Source organism: Oncorhynchus nerka, linkage group LG19 (genome assembly GCF_034236695.1).
Source record: "Oncorhynchus nerka isolate Pitt River linkage group LG19, Oner_Uvic_2.0, whole genome shotgun sequence".
NCBI lineage: Eukaryota > Metazoa > Chordata > Actinopteri > Salmoniformes > Salmonidae > Oncorhynchus > Oncorhynchus nerka.
In genome coordinates, this window is record NC_088414.1 from 40,613,696 (window position 1) to 40,637,352 (window position 23,657).

Consider the following 23,657-nt stretch of genomic DNA (forward strand, 5'->3'; position numbering starts at 1 on the left):
CACACACACACACACACAGTCACACACACACACACACAGTCACACACACACAACAGTCACACACACACACAGTCACACACACACACACAGTCACACACACACAGTCACACAGTCACACACACACACACACACAGTCACACACACACACACACACACAGTCACACACACACACGCAGTCACACACACACACACACACACACACACACACACACACACAGTCACACACACACACACACACAGTCACACACACACACACACACACACAGTCACACACACACACACACACACAGTCACACACACACACACACAGTCACACACACACACACACACAGTCACACACACACACACACACAGACACACAGACACACACAGTCACACACACACACACACAGAGACACACACAGACACACACAGTCACACACAGACACACACACACACAGAGACACACACAGACACACACACACACACACACAGTCACACACAGACACACAGTCACACACACACACACAGTCACACACACACACACACACAGTCACACACAGTCACACACACACACACAGTCACACACACACACACAGTCACACACACACACACACAGTCACACACACAGACACACACAGTCACACACACACACACACACACACACAGTCACACACACACACAGTCACACACACACACACACACACACACACAGTCACACACACACACACAGTCACACACACACAATAATATCAACATCAGGAGAATGTCCAGGATACTATTTAATCTGCTCTATGAAACCAGACCAGAATACTACATTTACATTTACATTTAAGTCATTTGAAACCAGACCAATCTGCTCTATTAATCTGCTCAGAAACCAGCAGGACTTACAAATTAATCTGCTCTTTCACCTTATGAAACCAGACCAGGATACTATTTAATCTGCTCTATGAAACCAGACCAGAATACTATTTAATCTGCTCTATGAAACCAGACCAGAATACTATTTAATCTGCTCTATGAAACCAGACCAGACCAGGATACTATTTAATCTGCTCTATGAAACCAGACCAGAATACTATTTAATCTGCTCTATGAAACCAGACCAGACCAGGATACTATTTAATCTGCTCTATGAAACCAGACCAGAATACTATTTAATCTGCTCTATGAAACCAGACCAGAATACTATTTAATCTGCTCTATAAAACCAGACCAGAATACTATTTAATCTGCTCTATGAAATCTGCTCTATGAAACCAGACCAGAATACTATTTAATCTGCTCTATGAAACCAGACCAGACCAGAATACTATTTAATCTGCTCTATGAAACCAGACCAGAATACTATTTAATCTGCTCTTTGAAACCAGACCAGAATACTATTTAATCTGCTCTATGAAACCAGACCAGGATACTATTTAATCTGCTCTATGAAACCAGACCAGAATACTACATTTACATTTAAGTCATTTAGCAGACGCTCTTATCCAGAGCGACTTACAAATTGGTGCTTTCACCTTATGACTATTTAATCTGCTCTATGAAACCAGACCAGAATACTATTTAATCTGCTCTATGAAACCAGACCAGAATACTATTTAATCTGCTCTATGAAACCAGACCAGAATACTATTTAATCTGCTCTATGAAACCAGACCAGACCAGAATACTATTTAATCTGCTCTATGAAACCAGACCAGGATACTATTTAATCTGCTCTATGAAACCAGACCAGACCAGAATACTATTTAATCTGCTCTATGAAACCAGACCAGGATACTATTTAATCTGCTCTATGAAACCAGACCAGTCCTATGCCTTCCAAGTGCTGTGTGTGGGCAGGGTCCAATGTGAACAATTAATTTTTTATTTTTTCACCTCGTTTACCTTTTTAAGATATTTTTACATCACAAAATAGGACGTTGCCCTTTTAAAGACAACTTGTTCTCAAACGAGAGAACCTATCGATTTAGGCTACATTAGCCCAGACGAATGCTAGGTGTCGTTTTATAGAATGTAGCCTATTGCTAATTTAATACTATGTTCACTGATGACATTTGACAAAAACACATTTCCTTCAACTGTGGGGATGCAACGTTTGGTAACAGAATGACGGCACAAACAGAGCTTCAGTTTTCTATGGCAGACTGCGACAGAGCATGTCAATTTCAAACTGGAACGTCAAATACACTGAGAAGTTGACCCGGGAGGGCCAGTGACTGACTAGATCCACTGGCCCAATGCATGTTTACCTGCCCCTGGCCAGTGACTGACTAGATCCACTGGCCCAATGCATGTGTTTACCTGCCCCAGGCCAGTGACTGACTAGATCCACTGGCCCAATGCATGTTTACCTGCCCCAGGCCAGTGACTGACTAGATCCACTGGCCCAATGCATGTGTTTACCTGCCCCAGGCCAGTGACTGACTAGATCCACTGGCCCAATGCATGTGTTTACCTGCCCCAGGCCAGTGACTGACTAGATCCACTGGCCCAATGCATGTTTACCTGCCCCAGGCCAGTGACTGACTAGATCCACTGGCCCAATGCATGTTTACCTGCCCCAGGCCAGTGACTGACTAGATCCACTGGCCCAATGCATGTGTTTACCTGCCCCAGGCCAGTGACTGACTAGATCCACTGGCCCAATGCATGTTTACCTGCCCCAGGCCAGTGACTGACTAGATCCACTGGCCCAATGCATGTTTACCTGCCCCAGGCCAGTGACTGACTAGATCCACTGGCCCAATGCATGTTTACCTGCCCCAGGCCAGTGACTGACTAGATCCACTGGCCCAATGCATGTTTACCTGCCCCAGGCCAGTGACTGACTAGATCCACTGGCCCAATGCATGTGTTTACCTGCCCCAGGCCAGTGACTGACTAGATCCACTGGCCCAATGTATGTGTTTACCTGCCCCAGGCCAGTGACTGACTAGTGGGCCGTTGTTACTGTTGGACCAGGGTGCGTATTAACCTTTCTGTGTGTTGTTTTTTAATATATATTCCAGAGAAGTTGTTCTCTCTGCTCCCTGAGTATGTGGTCCCCTATGCCATTCACCTGCTGGTCCACGACCCAGACTACATCAAGGTCCAGGACATTGAACAGCTCAAAGACATCAAGGAGTGAGTCTGCTGTCATTGTCTGCTGTCATTGTCTGCTGTTATATATAGTCTGCTGTTATATATAGTCTGCTGTTATATATAGTCTGCTGTTATATATAGTCTGCTGTTATAGTCTGCTGTTATAGTCTGCTGTTATATATAGTCTGCTGTTATATATAGTCTGCTGTTATAGTCTGCTGTTATTGTCTGCTGTTATAGTCTGCTGTCATTGTCTGCTGTTATATATAGTCTGCTGTTATATATAGTCTGCTGTCAGTCTGCTGTTATATATAGTCTGCTGTTATGTATAGTCTGCTGTTATGTATAGTCTGCTGTTATATATAGTCTGCTGTTATATATAGTCTGCTGTTATATATAGTCTGCTGTTATTGTCTGCTGTTATATATAGTCTGCTGTTATATATAGTCTGCTGTTATATATAGTCTGCTGTTATATATAGTCTGCTGTTATATATAGTCTGCTGTTATATATAGTCTGCTGTTATATATATAGTCTGCTGTTATAGTCTGCTGTTATAGTCTGCTGTTATATATAGTCTGCTGTTATAGTCTGCTGTTATAGTCTGCTGTCATAGTCTGCTGTTATATATAGTCTGCTGTTATAGTCTGCTGTTATAGTCTGCTGTCATAGTCTGCTGTTATAGTCTGCTGTCATATATAGTCTGCTGTTATATATAGTCTGCTGTCATAGTCTGCTGTTATATATAGTCTGCTGTTATAGTCTGCTGTTATATATAGTCTGCTGTTATAGTCTGCTGTTATATATATAGTCTGCTGTCATAGTCTGCTGTTATATATAGTCTGCTGTTATATATAGTCTGCTGTCATAGTCTGCTGTTATATATAGTCTGCTGTTATATATAGTCTGCTGTCATAGTCTGCTGTTATATATAGTCTGCTGTTATATATAGTCTGCTGTCATAGTCTGCTGTTATATATAGTCTGCTGTTATATATAGTCTGCTGTCATAGTCTGCTGTTATATATATAGTCTGCTGTTATAGTCTGCTGTCATATATAGTCTGCTGTCATATATAGTCTGCTGTTATATATAGTCTGCTGTTATAGTCTGCTGTTATATATATATAGTCTGCTGTCATAGTCTGCTGTTATAGTCTGCTGTCATATATAGTCTGCTGTTATAGTCTGCTGTTATAGTCTGCTGTTATAGTCTGCTGTTATAGTCTGCTGTTATAGTCTGCTGTTATTGTCTGCTGTTATAGTCTGCTGTCATAGTCTGCTGTCATAGTCTGCTGTTATAGTCTGCTGTTATAGTCTGCTGTTATAGTCTGCTGTTATAGTCTGCTGTTATAGTCTGCTGTCATAGTCTGCTGTTATAGTCTGCTGTTATATATAGTCTGCTGTTATATATAGTCTGCTGTTATATATAGTCTGCTGTTATATATAGTCTGCTGTTATATGTAGTCTGCTGTCATAGTCTGCTGTTATAGTCTGCTGTTATATATAGTCTGCTGTTATATGTAGTCTGCTGTCATAGTCTGCTGTTATAGGCTGCTGTTATAGGCTGCTGTTATATATAGTCTGCTGTTATAGTCTGCTGTCATATATTGTCTGCTGTCATAGTCTGCTGTCATAGTCTGCTGTCATAGTCTGCTGTTATAGTCTGCTGTTATAGTCTGCTGTTATAGTCTGCTGTTATATATAGTCTGCTGTTATAGTCTGCTGTTATAGTCTGCTGTTATATATAGTCTGCTGTCATATATAGTCTGCTGTCATATATAGTTCATATATAGTCTGCTGTTATATATAGTCTGCTGTTATAGTCTGCTGTTATATATATAGTCTGCTGTCATAGTCTGCTGTTATAGTCTGCTGTTATAGTCTGCTGTCATATATAGTCTGCTGTTATAGTCTGCTGTCATAGTCTGCTGTTATAGTCTGCTGTTATAGTCTGCTGTTATTGTCTGCTGTTATAGTCTGCTGTCATAGTCTGCTGTTATAGTCTGCTGTTATAGTCTGCTGTTATATATAGTCTGCTGTTATATGTAGTCTGCTGTCATAGTCTGCTGTTATAGGCTGCTGTTATATATAGTCTGCTGTTATAGTCTGCTGTCATTGTCTGCTGTCATATATTGTCTGCTGTCATTGTCTGCTGTCATATATTGTCTGCTGTCATAGTCTGCTGTCATAGTCTGCTGTCATAGTCTGCTGTCATAGTCTGCTGTCATAGTCTGCTGTTATAGTCTGCTGTTATAGTCTGCTGTTATATATAGTCTGCTGTTATATATAGTCTGCTGTTATAGTCTGCTGTTATAGTCTGCTGTTATAGTCTGCTGTTATATATAGTCTGCTGTTATATATAGTCTGCTGTCATAGTCTGCTGTTATATATAGTCTGCTGTCATAGTCTGCTGTTATATATAGTCTGCTGTTATATATAGTCTCCTGTCTGTATAGTCTGCTGTTATATATAGTCTGCTGTTATATATAGTCTGCTGTCATAGTCTGCTGTTATATATATAGTCTGCTGTTATAGTCTGCTGTCATATATAGTCTGCTGTCATATATAGTTCATATATAGTCTGCTGTTATATATAGTCTGCTGTTATAGTCTGCTGTTATATATATAGTCTGCTGTCATAGTCTGCTGTTATAGTCTGCTGTCATATATATAGTCTGCTGTCATAGTCTGCTGTTATAGTCTGCTGTCATATATAGTCTGCTGTTATAGTCTGCTGTTATAGTCTGCTGTTATAGTCTGCTGTTATTGTCTGCTGTTATAGTCTGCTGTCATAGTCTGCTGTCATAGTCTGCTGTCATAGTCTGCTGTTATAGTCTGCTGTTATAGTCTGCTGTTATAGTCTGCTGTTATAGTCTGCTGTCATAGTCTGCTGTCATAGTCTGCTGTTATAGTCTGCTGTTATAGTCTGCTGTTATAGTCTGCTGTTATATATAGTCTGCTGTTATATATAGTCTGCTGTTATATATAGTCTGCTGTTATATATAGTCTGCTGTTATATATAGTCTGCTGTTATATATAGTCTGCTGTCATAGTCTGCTGTTATAGTCTGCTGTTATATATAGTCTGCTGTTATAGTCTGCTGTTATATATAGTCTGCTGTCATATATAGTCTGCTGTCATATATAGTTCATATATAGTCTGCTGTTATATATAGTCTGCTGTTATAGTCTGCTGTTATATATATAGTCTGCTGTCATAGTCTGCTGTTATAGTCTGCTGTTATAGTCTGCTGTCATATATAGTCTGCTGTCATAGTCTGCTGTCATAGTCTGCTGTTATAGTCTGCTGTTATAGTCTGCTGTTATAGTCTGCTGTTATAGTCTGCTGTTATAGTCTGCTGTTATAGTCTGCTGTTATAGTCTGCTGTTATAGTCTGCTGTATAGTCTGCTGTTATAGTCTGCTGTTATAGTCTGCTGTTATAGTCTGCTGTTATAGTCTGCTGTTATATATAGTCTGCTGTTATATATAGTCTGCTGTTATATATAGTCTGCTGTTATATATAGTCTGCTGTTATATATAGTCTGCTGTTATAGTCTGCTGTTATAGTCTGCTGTTATATATAGTCTGCTGTTATATATAGTCTGCTGTCATAGTCTGCTGTTATAGTCTGCTGTTATATATAGTCTGCTGTTATAGTCTGCTGTCATATGTCTGCTGTCATATATTGTCTGCTGTCATAGTCTGCTGTCATAGTCTGCTGTCATAGTCTGCTGTCATAGTCTGCTGTCATAGTCTGCTGTTATAGTCTGCTGTTATAGTCTGCTGTTATATATAGTCTGCTGTTATATATAGTCTGCTGTTATATATAGTCTGCTGTTATATATAGTCTGCTGTTATATATAGTCTGCTGTTATATATAGTCTGCTGTCTGCTGTCATAGTCTGCTGTTATATATAGTCTGCTGTTATATATAGTCTGCTGTTATATATAGTCTGCTGTCATAGTCTGCTGTTATAGTCTGCTGTCATAGTCTGCTGTTATAGTCTGCTGTCATAGTCTGCTGTCATAGTCTGCTGTTATATATAGTCTGCTGTTATATATAGTCTGCTGTTATAGTCTGCTGTCATAGTCTGCTGTTATATATAGTCTGCTGTTATATATAGTCTGCTGTTATATATAGTCTGCTGTCATAGTCTGCTGTTATATATAGTCTGCTGTTATAGTCTGCTGTTATATATAGTCTGCTGTTATAGTCTGCTGTCATAGTCTGCTGTTATATATAGTCTGCTGTCATATATAGTCTGCTGTTATATATAGTCTGCTGTCATAGTCTGCTGTTATATATAGTCTGCTGTTATATATAGTCTGCTGTCATATATAGTCTGCTGTTATATATAGTCTGCTGTTATATATGGTCTGCTGTTATAGTCTGCTGTTATATATAGTCTGCTGTTATAGTCTGCTGTCATAGTCTGCTGTTATAGTCTGCTGTTATAGTCTGCTGTCATAGTCTGCTGTCATAGTCTGCTGTTATATATAGTCTGCTGTTATATATAGTCTGCTGTCATAGTCTGCTGTTATATATAGTCTGCTGTTATATATATTCTGCTGTCATATATAGTCTGCTGTTATATATAGTCTGCTGTTATATATAGTCTGCTGTTATAGTCTGCTGTTATATATAGTCTGCTGTCATAGTCTGCTGTTATATATAGTCTGCTGTCATAGTCTGCTGTTATATATAGTCTGCTGTCATTGTCTGCTGTTATATATTGTCTGCTGTCATATATATAGTATGCTGTTATAGTCTGCTGTCATAGTCTGCTGTTATATATAGTCTGCTGTTGTTATAGTCTGCTGTTATAGTCTGCTGTTATAGTCTGCTGTTATATATAGTCTGCTGTTATAGTCTGCTGTTATAGTCTGCTGTTATAGTCTGCTGTTATTGTCTGCTGTTATATATATAGTCTCTTATAGTCTGCTGTCTATATATAGTCTGCTGTTATAGTCTGCTGTTATTATATATATAGTCTGCTGTCATAGTCTGCTGTTATAGTCTGCTGTTATATATAGTCTGCTGTTATATATAGTCTGCTGTTATATATAGTCTGCTGTTATATATAGTCTGCTGTTATAGTCTGCTGTTATATGTAGTCTGCTGTCATAGTCTGCTGTCATAGTCTGCTGTTATAGTCTGCTGTTATATATAGTCTGCTGTTATATGTAGTCTGCTGTTATAGTCTGCTGTTATATATAGTCTGCTGTTATAGTCTGCTGTCATTGTCTGCTGTCATAGTCTGCTGTCATAGTCTGCTGTCATAGTCTGCTGTCATAGTCTGCTGTCATAGTCTGCTGTTATAGTCTGCTGTTATAGTCTGCTGTTATAGTCTGCTGTATATAGTCTGCTGTTATATATAGTCTGCTGTTATATATAGTCTGCTGTTATATATAGTCTGCTGTTATATATAGTATGCTGTTATAGTCTGCTGTTATAGTCTGCTGTTATATATAGTCTGCTGTTATATATAGTCTGCTGTTATAGTCTGCTGTCATAGTCTGCTGTTATATATAGTCTGCTGTCATAGTCTGCTGTTATAGTCTGCTGTCATATATAGTCTGCTGTCATAGTCTGCTGTCATAGTCTGCTGTCATAGTCTGCTGTCATAGTCTGCTGTCATAGTCTGCTGTTATATATAGTCTGCTGTTATATATAGTCTGCTGTTATATATAGTCTGCTGTTATAGTCTGCTGTTATATATAGTCTGTCATAGTATAGTCTGCTGTTATATATAGTCTGCTGTCATATATAGTCTGCTGTTATATATAGTCTGCTGTTATATATAGTCTGCTGTTATATATAGTCTGCTGTTATATATAGTCTGCTGTCATATATAGTCTGCTGTTATATATAGTCTGCTGTTATATATAGTCTGCTGTCATAGTCTGCTGTTATATATAGTCTGCTGTCATAGTCTGCTGTTATATATAGTCTGCTGTCATAGTCTGCTGTTATATATAGTCTGCTGTCATAGTCTGCTGTTATATATAGTCTGCTGTCATAGTCTGCTGTTATATATAGTCTGCTGTCATTGTCTGCTGTTATATATTGTCTGCTGTCATATATAGTATGCTGTTATAGTCTGCTGTTATATATAGTCTGCTGTTATAGTCTGCTGTCATAGTCTGCTGTTATATATAGTCTGCTGTTATATATAGTCTGCTGTTATAGTCTGCTGTTATATATAGTCTGCTGTCATAGTCTGCTGTTATAGTCTGCTGTTATATATAGTCTGCTGTTATATATAGTCTGCTGTTATATAGTCTGCTGTTATAGTCTGCTGTTATATATAGTCTGCTGTTATATATAGTCTGCTGTTATATATAGTCTGCTGTTATAGTCTGCTGTTATATATAGTCTGCTGTCATAGTCTGCTGTTATATATAGTCTGCTGTTATAGTCTGCTGTTATATATAGTCTGCTGTCATAGTCTGCTGTTATATATTGTCTGCTGTCATAGTCTGCTGTTATATATTGTCTGCTGTTATAGTCTGCTGTTATATATAGTCTGCTGTTATAGTCTGCTGTCATAGTCTGCTGTTATATATAGTCTGCTGTTATATATAGTCTGCTGTTATAGTCTGCTGTCATAGTCTGCTGTTATATATAGTCTGCTGTTATAGTCTGCTGTTATATATAGTCTGCTGTTATAGTCTGCTGTCATAGTCTGCTGTTATATATATTCTGCTGTCATATATAGTCTGCTGTTATATATAGTCTGCTGTCATATATAGTCTGCTGTTATATATAGTCTGCTGTTATAGTCTGCTGTCATAGTCTGCTGTTATATATAGTCTGCTGTCATAGTCTGCTGTTATAGTCTGCTGTCATAGTCTGCTGTTATATATAGTCTGCTGTTATATATAGTCTGCTGTTATAGTCTGCTGTTATATATAGTCTGCTGTTATATATAGTCTGCTGTTATAGTCTGCTGTTATAGTCTGCTGTTATAGTCTGCTGTTATATATAGTCTGCTGTTATAGTCTGCTGTTATAGTCTGCTGTTATAGTCTGCTGTTATAGTCTGCTGTCATAGTCTGCTGTTATAGTCTGCTGTTATAGTCTGCTGTTATAGTCTGCTGTTATATATAGTCTGCTGTTATATATAGTCTGCTGTTATATATAGTCTGCTGTCATAGTCTGCTGTTATAGTCTGCTGTCATAGTCTGCTGTTATATATAGTCTGCTGTTATAGTCTGCTGTTATATATAGTCTGCTGTTATATGTCTGATATATATAGTCTGCTGTTATTATAGTCTGCTGTTATATATAGTCTGCTGTCATATATTGTCTGCTGTCATAGTCTGCTGTTATATATTGTCTGCTGTTATAGTCTGCTGTTATATATAGTCTGCTGTTATAGTCTGCTGTCATAGTCTGCTGTTATATATAGTCTGCTGTCATATATAGTCTGCTGTTATATATAGTCTGCTGTCATAGTCTGCTGTCATACATAGTCTGCTGTCATATTCTGCTGTCATATATAGTCTGCTGTCATATATAGTCTGCTGTCATATATAGTCTGCTGTCACATATAGTCTGCTGTCATAGTCTGCTGTCATAGTCTGCTGTATATATAGTCTGCTGTTATAGTCTGCTGTTATATATAGTCTGCTGTCATATATAGTCTGCTGTCATAGTCTGCTGTTATATAGTCTGCTGTCATAGTCTGCTGTTATATTGTCTGCTGTTATATATAGTCTGCTGCTATATATAGTCTGCTGTCATATATAGTCTGCTGTTATAGTCTGCTGTCATAGTCTGCTGTCATAGTCTGCTGTCATATATAGTCTGCTGTCATATATAGTCTGCTGTCATATATAGTCTGCTGTCATACATTGTCTGCTGTTATAGTCTGCTGTCATATATAGTCTGCTGTCATATATAGTCTGCTGTCTGCTGTCATAGTCTGCTGTATTATAGTCTGCTGTCATATATAGTCTGCTGTTATAGTCTGCTGTCATATATATAGTCTGCTGTTATAGTCTGCTGTTATAGTCTGCTGTCATAGTCTGCTGTCATAGTCTGCTGTTATAGTCTGCTGTATATAGTCTGCTGTCATAGTCTGCTGTCATAGTCTGCTGTCATATAGTCTGCTGTTATAGTCTGCTGTCATTGTCTGCTGTTCATATATAGTCTGCTGTTATAGTCTGCTGTATAGTCTGCTGTTATATATAGTCTGCTGTTATAGTCTGCTGTCATAGTCTGCTGTCATATATAGTCTGCTGTCATAGTCTGCTGTCATAGTCTGCTGTATAGTCTGCTGTATATAGTCTGCTGTTATAGTCTGCTGTTATAGTCTGCTGTTATATATAGTCTGCTGTCATAGTCTGCTGTTATATATAGTCTGCTGTTATAGTCTGCTGTCATAGTCTGCTGTTATATATAGTCTGCTGTCATATATAGTCTGCTGTTATAGTCTGCTGTTATATATAGTCTGCTGTCATAGTCTGCTGTCATATATAGTCTGCTGTTATATATAGTCTGCTGTCATATATAGTCTGCTGTCATAGTCTGCTGTCATACATAGTCTGCTGTCATATTCTGCTGTCATATATAGTCTGCTGTATATATGTGCTGTCATATAGTCTGCTGTTATAGTTTGTCATAGTCTGCTCTATATATAGTCTGCTGTTATATATAGTCTGTTAAATGTAAATATATAGTCTGCTGTCATTGTCTGCTGTCATTGTCTGCTGTTATAGTCTGCTGTTATATATAGTCTGCTGTCATATATAGTCTGCTGTTATAGTCTGCTGTCATAGTCTGCTGTTATATATAGTCTGCTGTCATATATAGTCTGCTGTTATAGTCTGCTGTCATAGTCTGCTGTTATATATAGTCTGCTGTTATATATAGTCTGCTGTCATATATAGTCTGCTGTCATTATAGTCTGCTGTCATATATAGTCTGCTGTTATAGTCTGCTGTCATAGTCTGCTGTTATATATAGTCTGCTGTTATAGTCTGCTGTCATAGTCTGCTGTCATAGTCTGCTGTTATAGTCTGCTGTTATATATAGTCTGCTGTTATAGTCTGCTGTCATAGTCTGCTGTCATAGTCTGCTGTCATAGTCTGCTGTTATATATAGTCTGCTGTTATAGTCTGCTGTTATATATAGTCTGCTGTTATATATAGTCTGCTGTCATATATAGTCTGCTGTTATATATAGTCTGCTGTCATAGTCTGCTGTTATATATAGTCTGCTGTCATATATAGTCTGCTGTCATATATAGTCTGCTGTCATAGTCTGCTGTCATATATAGTCTGCTGTCATTGTCTGCTGTTATAGTCTGCTGTTATAGTCTGCTGTCATAGTCTGCTGTTATATATAGTCTGCTGTCATTGTCTGCTGTTATATATAGTCTGCTGTTATATATAGTCTGCTGTTATAATCTGCTGTCATAGTCTGCTGTCATAGTCTGCTGTTATAGTCTGCTGTCATTGTCTGCTGTTATATATAGTCTGCTGTCATTGTCTGCTGTTATATATAGTCTGCTGTCATAGTCTGCTGTTATATATAGTCTGCTGTCATATATAGTCTGCTGTCATAGTCTGCTGTTATATATAGTCTGCTGTCATTGTCTACTGTTATAGTCTGCTGTCATTGTCTGCTGTTATATATAGTCTGCTGTTATATATAGTCTGCTGTCATATATAGTCTGCTGTTATAGTCTGCTGTCATATATAGTCTGCTGTTATAGTCTGCTGTTATAGTCTGCTGTCATTGTCTGCTGTTATAGTCTGCTGTCATAGTCTGCTGTCATATATAGTCTGCTGTCATTGTCTGCTGTTATATATAGTCTGCTGTTATATATAGTCTGCTGTTATATATAGTCTGCTGTCATTGTCTGCTGTTATATATAGTCTGCTGTTATATATAGTCTGCTGTTATAGTCTGCTGTTATAGTCTGCTGTCATAGTCTGCTGTCATAGTCTGCTGTCATAGTCTGCTGTTATATATAGTCTGCTGTTATATATAGTCTGCTGTCATTGTCTGCTGTCATTGTCTGCTGTCATTGTCTGCTGTCATAGTCTGCTGTCATAGTCTGCTGTCATATATAGTCTGCTGTTATATATAGTCTGCTGTCATTGTCTGCTGTTATATATAGTATGCTGTTATATATAGTCTGCTGTCATTGTCTGCTGTCATTGTCTGCTGTTATAGTCTGCTGTTATATATAGTCTGCTGTCATATATAGTCTGCTGTTATAGTCTGCTGTTATAGTCTGCTGTTATATATAGTCTGCTGTCATATATAGTCTGCTGTCATAGTCTGCTGTTATATATAGTCTGCTGTTATATATAGTCTGCTGTCATATATAGTCTGCTGTTATAGTCTGCTGTTATATATAGTCTGCTGTTATAGTCTGCTGTCATAGTCTGCTGTTATATATAGTCTGCTGTTATATATAGTCTGCTGTTATATATAGTCTGCTGTCATTGTCTGCTGTTATATATAGTCTGCTGTTATATATAGTCTGCTGTTATAATCTGCTGTCATAGTCTGCTGTCATAGTCTGCTGTTATATATAGTCTGCTGTTATATATAGTCTGCTGTCATAGTCTGCTGTTATATATAGTGTGCTGTCATAGTCTGCTGTTATATATAGTCTGCTGTTATATATAGTCTGCTGTCATATATAGTCTGCTGTTATATATAGTCTGCTGTCATTGTCTGCTGTTATATATAGTCTGCTGTTATATATAGTCTGCTGTCATATATAGTCTGCTGTCATATATAGTCTGCTGTCATAGTCTGCTGTTGTATATAGTCTGCTGTCATAGTCTGCTGTCATATATAGTCTGCTGTCATTGTCTGCTGTTATAGTCTGCTGTTATATATAGTCTGCTGTCATAGTCTGCTGTTATATATAGTCTGCTGTCATTGTCTGCTGTTATATATAGTCTGCTGTTATATATAGTCTGCTGTTATAATCTGCTGTCATAGTCTGCTGTCATAGTCTGCTGTTATATATAGTCTGCTGTTATAGTCTGCTGTCATTGTCTGCTGTTATATATAGTCTGCTGTCATTGTCTGCTGTTATATATAGTCTGCTGTCATAGTCTGCTGTTATATATAGTCTGCTGTCATATATAGTCTGCTGTCATAGTCTGCTGTTATATATAGTCTGCTGTCATTGTCTACTGTTATAGTCTGCTGTCATTGTCTGCTGTTATATATAGTCTGCTGTTATATATAGTCTGCTGTCATATATAGTCTGCTGTTATAGTCTGCTGTCATATATAGTCTGCTGTTATAGTCTGCTGTATAGTCTGCTGTCATTGTCTGCTGTTATAGTCTGCTGTCATAGTCTGCTGTCATTGTCTGCTGTTATATATAGTCTGCTGTTATATATAGTCTGCTGTCATTGTCTGCTGTTATAGTCTGCTGTTATATATAGTCTGCTGTTATATATAGTCTGCTGTTATAGTCTGCTGTCATAGTCTGCTGTCATAGTCTGCTGTTATATATAGTCTGCTGTTATATATAGTCTGCTGTTATATATAGTCTGCTGTCATTGTCTGCTGTCATTGTCTGCTGTCATAGTCTGCTGTCATAGTCTGCTGTCATAGTCTGCTGTTATAGTCTGCTGTTATATATAGTCTGCTGTTATATATAGTCTGCTGTCATTGTCTGCTGTTATAGTCTGCTGTCATAGTCTGCTGTGTTGACATATCAGTCTCTTTTTGGGATGCTGCCCTCTCACCCATCGTTCTCTCTCTTAATTCAACCAGTTTGATCGGCAGTCATATTATCTAACATCATCAACGCAGAAAAAATGCAGAGACATAAAACACATAGATGATTATAATGAACTGATGATAGTAATACCTTATACAAATAACTATAACCTCCTCCCTCCCTCCTCATCCCCCTCCACTCCTCCCTCCCTCATCCCCCTCCTCCTCCCTCCCCCCTCCACTCCTCCCTCCCTCCCTCCCCCTCCCTCCTCCCTCCCTCCTCCTCCCCTCCACTCCTCCCTCACTCCCCCTCCCTCCCTCCCTCCCTCCCCCTCCACTCCTCTCTCCCTCCCCCTCCACTCCTCTCTCCCTCCTACTCCCCCTCCACTCCCTCCCCCTCCACTCCTCCCTCCCCTCCCCCTCCACTCCTCCTCCTCTCCCTCCTCCTCTCCCTCCCTCCCCCTCCCCCTCCTCCTCCCTCCCTCCCCCTCCACTCCTCCCTCCCTCCTCATCCCCCTCCACTCCTCCCTCCCTCCCCCTCCACTCCTCCCTCCCTCCCCCTCCCTCCTCCCTCCCTCCTCCTCCCCCTCCACTCCTCCCTCACTCCCCCTCCCTCCTCCCTCCCTCCCCCTCCCTCCTCTCTCCCTCCCCTCCACTCCTCTCTCCCCTCCTACTCCCCCTCCCTCCTCCCTCCTCCCCCTCCCTCCTCCCTCCTCCTCCTCCTCCCCCTCCACTCCTCCTCCTCGCTCCCTCCTCCCTCTCCCCCTCCCTCCTCCTCCTCCCTCCCCTCCCCCTCCACTCCTCCTCTCCCTCTCCACTCCTCCTCTCCCTCCTCCACTCCTCCTCCCCAGGTCTCTGTGGTTCATCCTGGAGATCATCATGTCTAAGAATGAGAACAACAGCCATGCCTTCATCAGGAAGATGGTGGAGAACATCAAACAGACCAAGGATGCACAGGCTCCTGCCGACGCCAAGATCAACGAGGTACACACACACACACACACACACACAGATTCACATATACACGCAAAGATTCACGCTCACACACACACTCTCACACATACAGATTCACACACACACACTCTCACACCCTCTCTTTCCCTCTACAGAAGTTGTACACGGTGTGTGACGTGGCCATGAACATCATCATCTCTAAGAGCACCACCTACAGTCTGGAGTCTCCCAAAGACCCTGTCCTTCCCACACGCTACTTCACCAAGCCTGACAAGGTAGGTGTCTTAGTTAGAGGTCTTCTCAGATCACCAAATTCAGATCCGAATTGGATCCTCAAAATTATAACTCGACCCCCGACAGGATCCAGACATTTCATTCAAAAAAAATCTATATCCGATTCGGATCCTATCCGAAATACTGTATGTTCGAGTTGAGCGAGAATCGGATCCAAATTGGATCCAAAATATTACAAATCCAGCTTAATTGAAGGTCAAGCCAGCAAAATAGTTTGGACTCTGGTGCATTTTGGGTTGTTTCTGTAGTAATAGCTTAGTAATTTCATAATGACATCCCTATAGTTTAGTATTTTCACATCCCTATAGTTAGATGTGGAACATTGAGGACATCTCTATAGTTAGATTGAGGACGTCTCTATAGTTAGATGGAGAACATTGAGGGCGTCTCTATAGTTAGATGGAGGACGTCTCTATAGTTAGATGGAGGACGTCTCTATAGTTAGATGGAGGACGTCTCTATAGTTAGATGGAGGACGTCTCTATAGTTAGATGGAGGACGTCTCTATAGTTAGATGGAGAACATTGAGGGCGTCTCTATAGTTAGATGGAGGACGTCTCTATAGTTAGATGGAGGACGTCTCTATAGTTAGATGGAGGACGTCTCTATAGTTAGATGGAGGACGTCTCTATAGTTAGATGGAGGACGTCTCTATAGTTAGATGGAGGACGTCTCTATAGTTAGATGGAGGACGTCTCTATAGTTAGATGGAGGACGTCTCTATAGTTAGATGGAGGACGTCTCTATAGTTAGATGGAGGACGTCTCTATAGTTAGATGGAGGACGTCTCTATAGTTAGATGGAGGACGTCTCTATAGTTAGATGGAGGACGTCTCTATAGTTAGATGGAGGACGTCTCTATAGTTAGATGGAGAACATTGAGGACGTCTCTATAGTTAGATGGAGGACGTCTCTATAGTTAGATGGAGGACGTCTCTATAGTTAGATGGAGAACATTGAGGACGTCTCTATAGTTAGATGGAGAACATGGAGGACATCTCTATAGTTAGATGGAGGACGTCTCTATAGTTAGATGGAGGACGTCTCTATAGTTAGATGGAGGACGTCTCTATAGTTACATTGAGGACGTCTCTATAGTTAGATGGAGGACGTCTCTATAGTTAGATGGAGGACGTCTCTATAGTTAGATGGAGGACGTCTCTATAGTTAGATGGAGGACGTCTCTATAGTTAGATGGAGGACGTCTCTATAGTTAGATGGAGGACGTCTCTATAGTTAGATGGAGGACGTCTCTATAGTTAGATGGAGGACGTCTCTATAGTTAGATGGAGGACGTCTCTATAGTTAGATGGAGGACGTCTCTATAGTTAGATGGAGGACGTCTCTATAGTTAGATGGAGGACGTCTCTATAGTTAGATGGAGGACGTCTCTATAGTTAGATGGAGGACGTCTCTATAGTTAGATGGAGAACATGGAGGACGTCTCTATAGTTAGATGGAGGACATGGAGGACGTCTCTATAGTTAGATGGAGGACATGGAGGACGTCTCTATAGTTAGATGGAGGACGTCTCTATAGTTAGATGGAGGACGTCTCTATAGTTAGATGGAGGACGTCTCTATAGTTAGATGGAGGACGTCTCTATAGTTAGATGGAGGACGTCTCTCTATAGTTAGATGGAGGACGTCTCTATAGTTAGATGGAGGACGTCTCTATAGTTAGATGGAGGACGTCTCTATAGTTAGATGGAGGACGTCTCTATAGTTAGATGGAGAACATTGAGGACGTCTCTATAGTTAGATGGAGAACATGGAGGACGTCTCTATAGTTAGATGGAGGACGTCTCTATAGTTAGATGGAGGACGTCTCTATAGTTAGATGGAGGACGTCTCTATAGTTAGATGGAGGACGTCTCTATAGTTAGATGGAGGACGTCTCTATAGTTAGATGGAGAACATGGAGGACATCTCTTTAGTTAGATGGAGGACGTCTCTATAGTTAGATGGAGGACATTGAGGACGTCTCTATAGTTAGATGGAGGACGTCTCTATAGTTAGATGGAGAACATGGAGGACGTCTATAGTTAGATGGAGAACATTGAGGACGTCTCTATAGTTAGATGGAGGACGTCTCTATAGTTAGATGGAGAACATGGAGGACGTCTCTATAGTTAGATGGAGGACATTGAGGACGTCTCTATAGTTAGATGGAGAACATTGAGGACGTCTCTTAGGCTGTTCTGTAGGCTATTTTACTGTTAACATCTATCTTATTTAACTGTTTTGACGAACATGGGTTTAGACTCAAGGTAGGTTATAGCCTGTTTGACCAGCATGCTTCAAATTCATGCGGTCACCTATTTCATTTCCAACAGTTGGGATGTTAAGGTTAGTAATTCCCGCTATGACGACTCTGTTTGACAAAAATATTCCCTATCCAACTATACAAACGACCGGGAAGATATTATCAGTAATTCTGCATTATAGTATAACTTGTATATTTTATAAAGAAGGGCATGAATGAGCCTCATGTTTACGCTGAGAGATATTCCACTTGATTTGAGTCATTCAACATTAGTTAACAGATGTATTTAAATAAATAAATAAAATAGCTTACTAAATAGGCCAAATGTAAACTAATAAATAAAATATCTCAGGTCTTGAAAATATGGACCAAGAGAAGCAGCCTTTCTCCCATCCGTTGCCACAAGGTGTATAAATGAGGCCCGTACAGACAACTGACCTGTCGGGTTCTCCTCTTTCATTCAGTTTCATAGGAGAGACCTGTTTATATTGACTGGGAGAGACCTGTTTATATAGACTAGGAGAGACCTGTTTATATAGACTAGGAGAGACCTGTTTATATAGACTAGGAGAGACCTGTTTATATAGACTAGGAGAGACCTGTTTTATATAGACTAGGAGAGACCTGTTTTATATAGACTAGGAGAGACCTGTTTTATATAGACTAGGAGAGACCTGTTTATATAGACCAGGAGAGACCTCTTTATATAGACTAGGAGAGACCTCTTTATATAGACTAGGAGAGACCTCTTTATATAGACTAGTAGAGACCTGTTTATATAGACTTGGGGAGACTTCTTTATATAGACTAGGAGAGACCTGTTTATATAGACTAGGAGAGACCTGTTTATATAGACTAGGAGAGACCTCTTTATATAGACTAGGAGAGACCTGTTTTATATAGACTAGGAGAGACCTGTTTTATATAGACTAGGAGAGACCTGTTTTATATAGACTAGGAGAGACCTGTTTTATATAGACTAGGAGAGACCTGTTTATATAGACTAGGAGAGACCTGTTTATATAGGCTTGTAGAGACCTGTTTATATAGACTAGGAGAGACCCGTTTATATAGACTAGGAGAGACCTGTTTATATAGACTAGGAGAGACCCGTTTATATAGACTAGGAGAGACCCGTTTATATAGACTAGGAGAGACCCGTTTATAAAGACTAGGAGAGACCCGTTTATATAGACTAGGAGAGACCTGTTTATATAGACTAGGAGAGACCTGTTTATATAGACTAGGAGAGACCTGTTTATATAGACTAGGAGAGACCTGTTTATATAGACCAGGAGAGACCTGTTTATATATACTTGGGGAGACTTCTTTATATAGACTAGGAGAGACCTGTTTATATAGACCAGGAGAGACCTGTTTATATAGACCAGGAGAGACCTCTTTATATAGACTTAGGGAGACCTCCTTATATAGACTAGGAGAGACCTGTTATATAGACCAGGAGAGACCTCTTTATATAGACTTAGGGAGACCTGTTTATATAGACTAGGAGAGACCTGTTTATATAGACTAGGAGAGACCTGTTTATATAGACTAGGGGAGACCTGTTTATATAGACTAGGAGAGACCTGTTTATATAGACCAGGAGAGACCTGTTTATATAGACCAGGAGAGACCTGTTTATATAGACTAGGAGAGACCTGTTTATATAGACTAGGAGAGACCTCTTTATATAGACTTGGGGAGACTTCTTTATATAGACTAGGAGAGACCTGTTTATATAGACTAGGAGAGACCTGTTATATAGACCAGGAGAGACCTCTTTATATAGACTTAGGGAGACCTCTTTATATAGACTTAGGGAGACCTCTTTATATAGACTTAGGGAGACCTCTTTATATAGACTAGGAGAGACCTGTTTATATAGACCAGGAGAGACCTGTTATATAGACCAGGAGAGACCTCTTTATATAGACTTAGGGAGACCTCTTTATATAGACTAGGAGAGACCTGTTTATATAGACCAGGAGAGACCTGTTTATATAGACTAGGAGAGACCTGTTTATATAGACTAGGAGAGGCCTGTTTATATAGACCAGGAGAGACCTGTTTATATAGACCAGGAGAGACCTGTTTATATAGACTTGGACAGACTTTATATAGACTAGGAGAGACCTGTTTATATAGACTTGGACAGACTTTATATAGACTAGGAGAGACCTGTTTATATAGACTAGGAGAGACCTGTTTATATAGACTAGGAGAGACCTCCTCCTAGTCACCCACAACTAGTGCACTGTTTTACACAGTGTCACGTGCAGTGGCTAGTTTTTGTGCCGTTTTGTCACAAAATGGTAGTTTGACGCATTTGGTTTGATGAAAGGGGACCCCAGGGCAGGGTAGCCTAGTGGTTAGAGTGTTGGACTAGTAACTGAAAGGTTGCAAGTTCAAACCCCCGAGCTGACAAGGTACAAATCTGTCGTTCTGCTCCTGAACAGGCAGTTAACCTACTGTTCCTAGGCCGTCATTGAAAATAAGAATTTGTTCTTAACTGACTTGCCTGGTTAAATAAAGGTTAAACTATTTTTAAAAAAGGGGACCCCCTGACAATAATTTAAGAGAATAATCATTAAATGTGTGAAATTTGGGTTTAGGCCTAAGCTGTTTTAAGATTTAAATTATTCAAATATAATTTGCGATCTGGTCCGTATTTCACATATTTTCACACAAATCCGAAGTCCGTGGCCACTGAACAGGATCTGACCCGGGATCAACGACAACATCCCGGGTCGGGTAATCCGGTTTGGAAAGATCTGTGAAGACCTCTACTGTGTGTGTGTGTGTGTGTGTGTGTGTGTGTGTGTGTGTGTGTGTGTGTGTGTGTGTGTGTGTGTGTGTGTGTGTGTGTGCTCGCTCTAATCTGCAAATAAAACCATTCAATGGATTCACATTCTGACTAAACATCTCTTCTGTAGAATTTCAGCAACACAAAGAACTATCTCCCTCCAGAGATGAAGTCCTTCTTTACACCTGGAAAGGTAGGATGACTGCCCATGGTATTCATTCAGACAGGCCTTAACGGTAGGATGACTGCCCACGGTATTCATTCAGACAGGCCTTAACGGTAGGATGACTGCCCACGGTATTCATTCAGACAGGCCTTAACGGTAGGATGACTGCCCACGGTATTCATTCAGACAGGCCTTAACGGTAGGATGACTGCCCACGGTATTCATTCAGACAGGCCTTAACGGTAGGACGAGTGCCCACGGTATTCATTCAGACAGGCCTTAACGGTAGGATGACTGCCCATGGTATTCATTCAGACAGGCCTTAACGGTAGGATGACTGCCGATGGATTCATTCAGACAGGACTGCCCACGGTATTCATTCAGACAGGCCTTAACGGTAGGATGACTGCCCACGGTATTCATTCAGACAGGCCTTAACGGTAGGACGAGTGCTCACGGTATTCATTTCAGACGGTAGGATGACTGCCCATGGTATTCATTCAGACAGGCCTTAACGGTAGGATGACTGCCCATGGTATTCATTCAGACATTCAGACTGCCCATGGTATTCATTCAGACAAGCCTTAACGGTAGGATGACTGCCCATGGTATTCATTCAGACAGGCCTTAACGGTAGGATGACTGCCCATGGTATTCATTCAGACAGGCCTTAACGGTAGGACGAGTGCCCACGGTATTCATTCAGACAGGCCTTAACGGTAGGATGACTGCCCACGGTATTCATTCAGACAGGCCTTAACGGTAGGATGACTGCCCATGGTATTCATTCAGACAGGCCTTAACGGTAGGATGACTGCCCATGGTATTCATTCAGACAGGCCTTTAACGGTAGGGTGACTGCCCATGGTATTCATTCAGACAGGCCATAACGGTAGGATGACTGCCCATGGTATTCATTCAGACAGGCCTTAACGGTCGGATGACTGCCCATGGTATTAATTCAGACAGGCCTTAACGGTAGGATGACTGCCCATGGTATTCATTTGCTCAACTTCGGTTGTTAGAATCAGCGATTTGGAGCCCTTGCCAACAGTGGGATAAATTGTCTAACCCAGGGGGGTAGTTTGAGTAATAAAATAACAATATATATACACTACGTGACCAAAAGTATGTGGACACCTACTCGTTGAACATCTCATTCCAAGGTCATGGACATTAATATGGAGTTGGTCCCCCCTTTGCTACTGTAACAGCCTCCACTCTTCTGGGAAGGCTTTCCACTAGATATTGGAACATTGCTGCTATAACAGCCTCCACTCTTCTGGGAAGGCTTTCCACTAGATGTTGGAACATTGCTGCTATAACAGCCTCCACTCTTCTGGGAAGGCTTTCCACTAGATGTTGGAACATTGCTGCTATAACAGCCTCCACTCTTCTGGGAAGGCTTTCCACTAGATGTTGGAACATTGCTGCTATAACAGCCTCCACTCTTCTGGGAAGGCTTTCCACTAGATATTGGAACATTGCTGCTATAACAGCCTCCACTCTTCTGGGAAGGCTTTCCACTAGATGTTGGAACATTGCTGCTATAACAGCCTCCACTCTTCTGGGAAGGCTTTCCACTAGATGTTGGAACATTGTTGCTGGGACTTGCTTCCATTCAGCCACAATATGTTAGTGAGGTCGGACACTGATGTTGGGTGATTAGGCCTGTCTCGCAGACGGTGTTCCAATTCATCCCAAAAGTGTTTGATGGGGTTGAGGTCAGGGCTCTGTGTAGGTCAGTGAAGTTCATCCACACCGATTTCGACAAACCACTTCTGTATGGACCTCGCTTTGTGCACAGTGACATTGTCATGCTGAAACAGGAAAGGGCCTTCCCCAAACTGTTGCCACAAAGTTGGAAACTAAGGGCCTAGCCCGAACCATGAAAAACATCCCAGACCATTATTCCTCATCCACCAAACTTTACAGTTAGCACTGTACATTTGGGCAGGTAGCGCTCTCCTGGAATCTGCCAAACCCAGATTCGTCCATCGTACTGCCAGATGGTGAAGTGTGATTCATCACTCCAGAGAAGTGTGTCCACTGCTCCAGAGACCAATGGCGGCGAGCTTTACACCCCTCCAGCCGACGCTTGGCTTTGCGCATGGTGATCTAAAGCTTGTGTTCGGCTGCTCGGCCATGGAAACCCATTTTATGAAGCTCCCGACGAACAGTTATTGTGCTGACGTTGCTTTGAGGCCGTTTTGAACTCGGTAGTGAGTGTTGCAACTGAGGACAGGTGATTTTTCATGCTTCAGCACTTTGCGGTTCCATTCTGTGAGCTTGTGTGGCCTACCACTTCGCAGCTGAGCCGTTGTTGCTCCTAGACATTTCCACTTCACAATAATAGCACTTGCAGTTGACCGGGGCAGCTCCAGCAGGGCAGAAATTAG

At 40.7% G+C, this 23,657-nt stretch overlaps 1 protein-coding gene across 1 annotated transcript in view; it reads left to right on the top strand.

Moving 5' to 3' along the window:
- Positions 1-23,657, top strand: part of pds5b (PDS5 cohesin associated factor B) — a 114,845-nt gene that overhangs the window by 76,814 nt on the left and 14,374 nt on the right. Inside the window, exons 26-29 of the mRNA XM_065004940.1 lie at positions 2,997-3,111; positions 15,625-15,757; positions 15,883-16,002; positions 21,223-21,285. Coding sequence (XP_064861012.1) covers positions 2,997-3,111; positions 15,625-15,757; positions 15,883-16,002; positions 21,223-21,285 — 431 coding nt within the window. The remainder of the gene's footprint in view (positions 1-2,996; positions 3,112-15,624; positions 15,758-15,882; positions 16,003-21,222; positions 21,286-23,657) is intronic.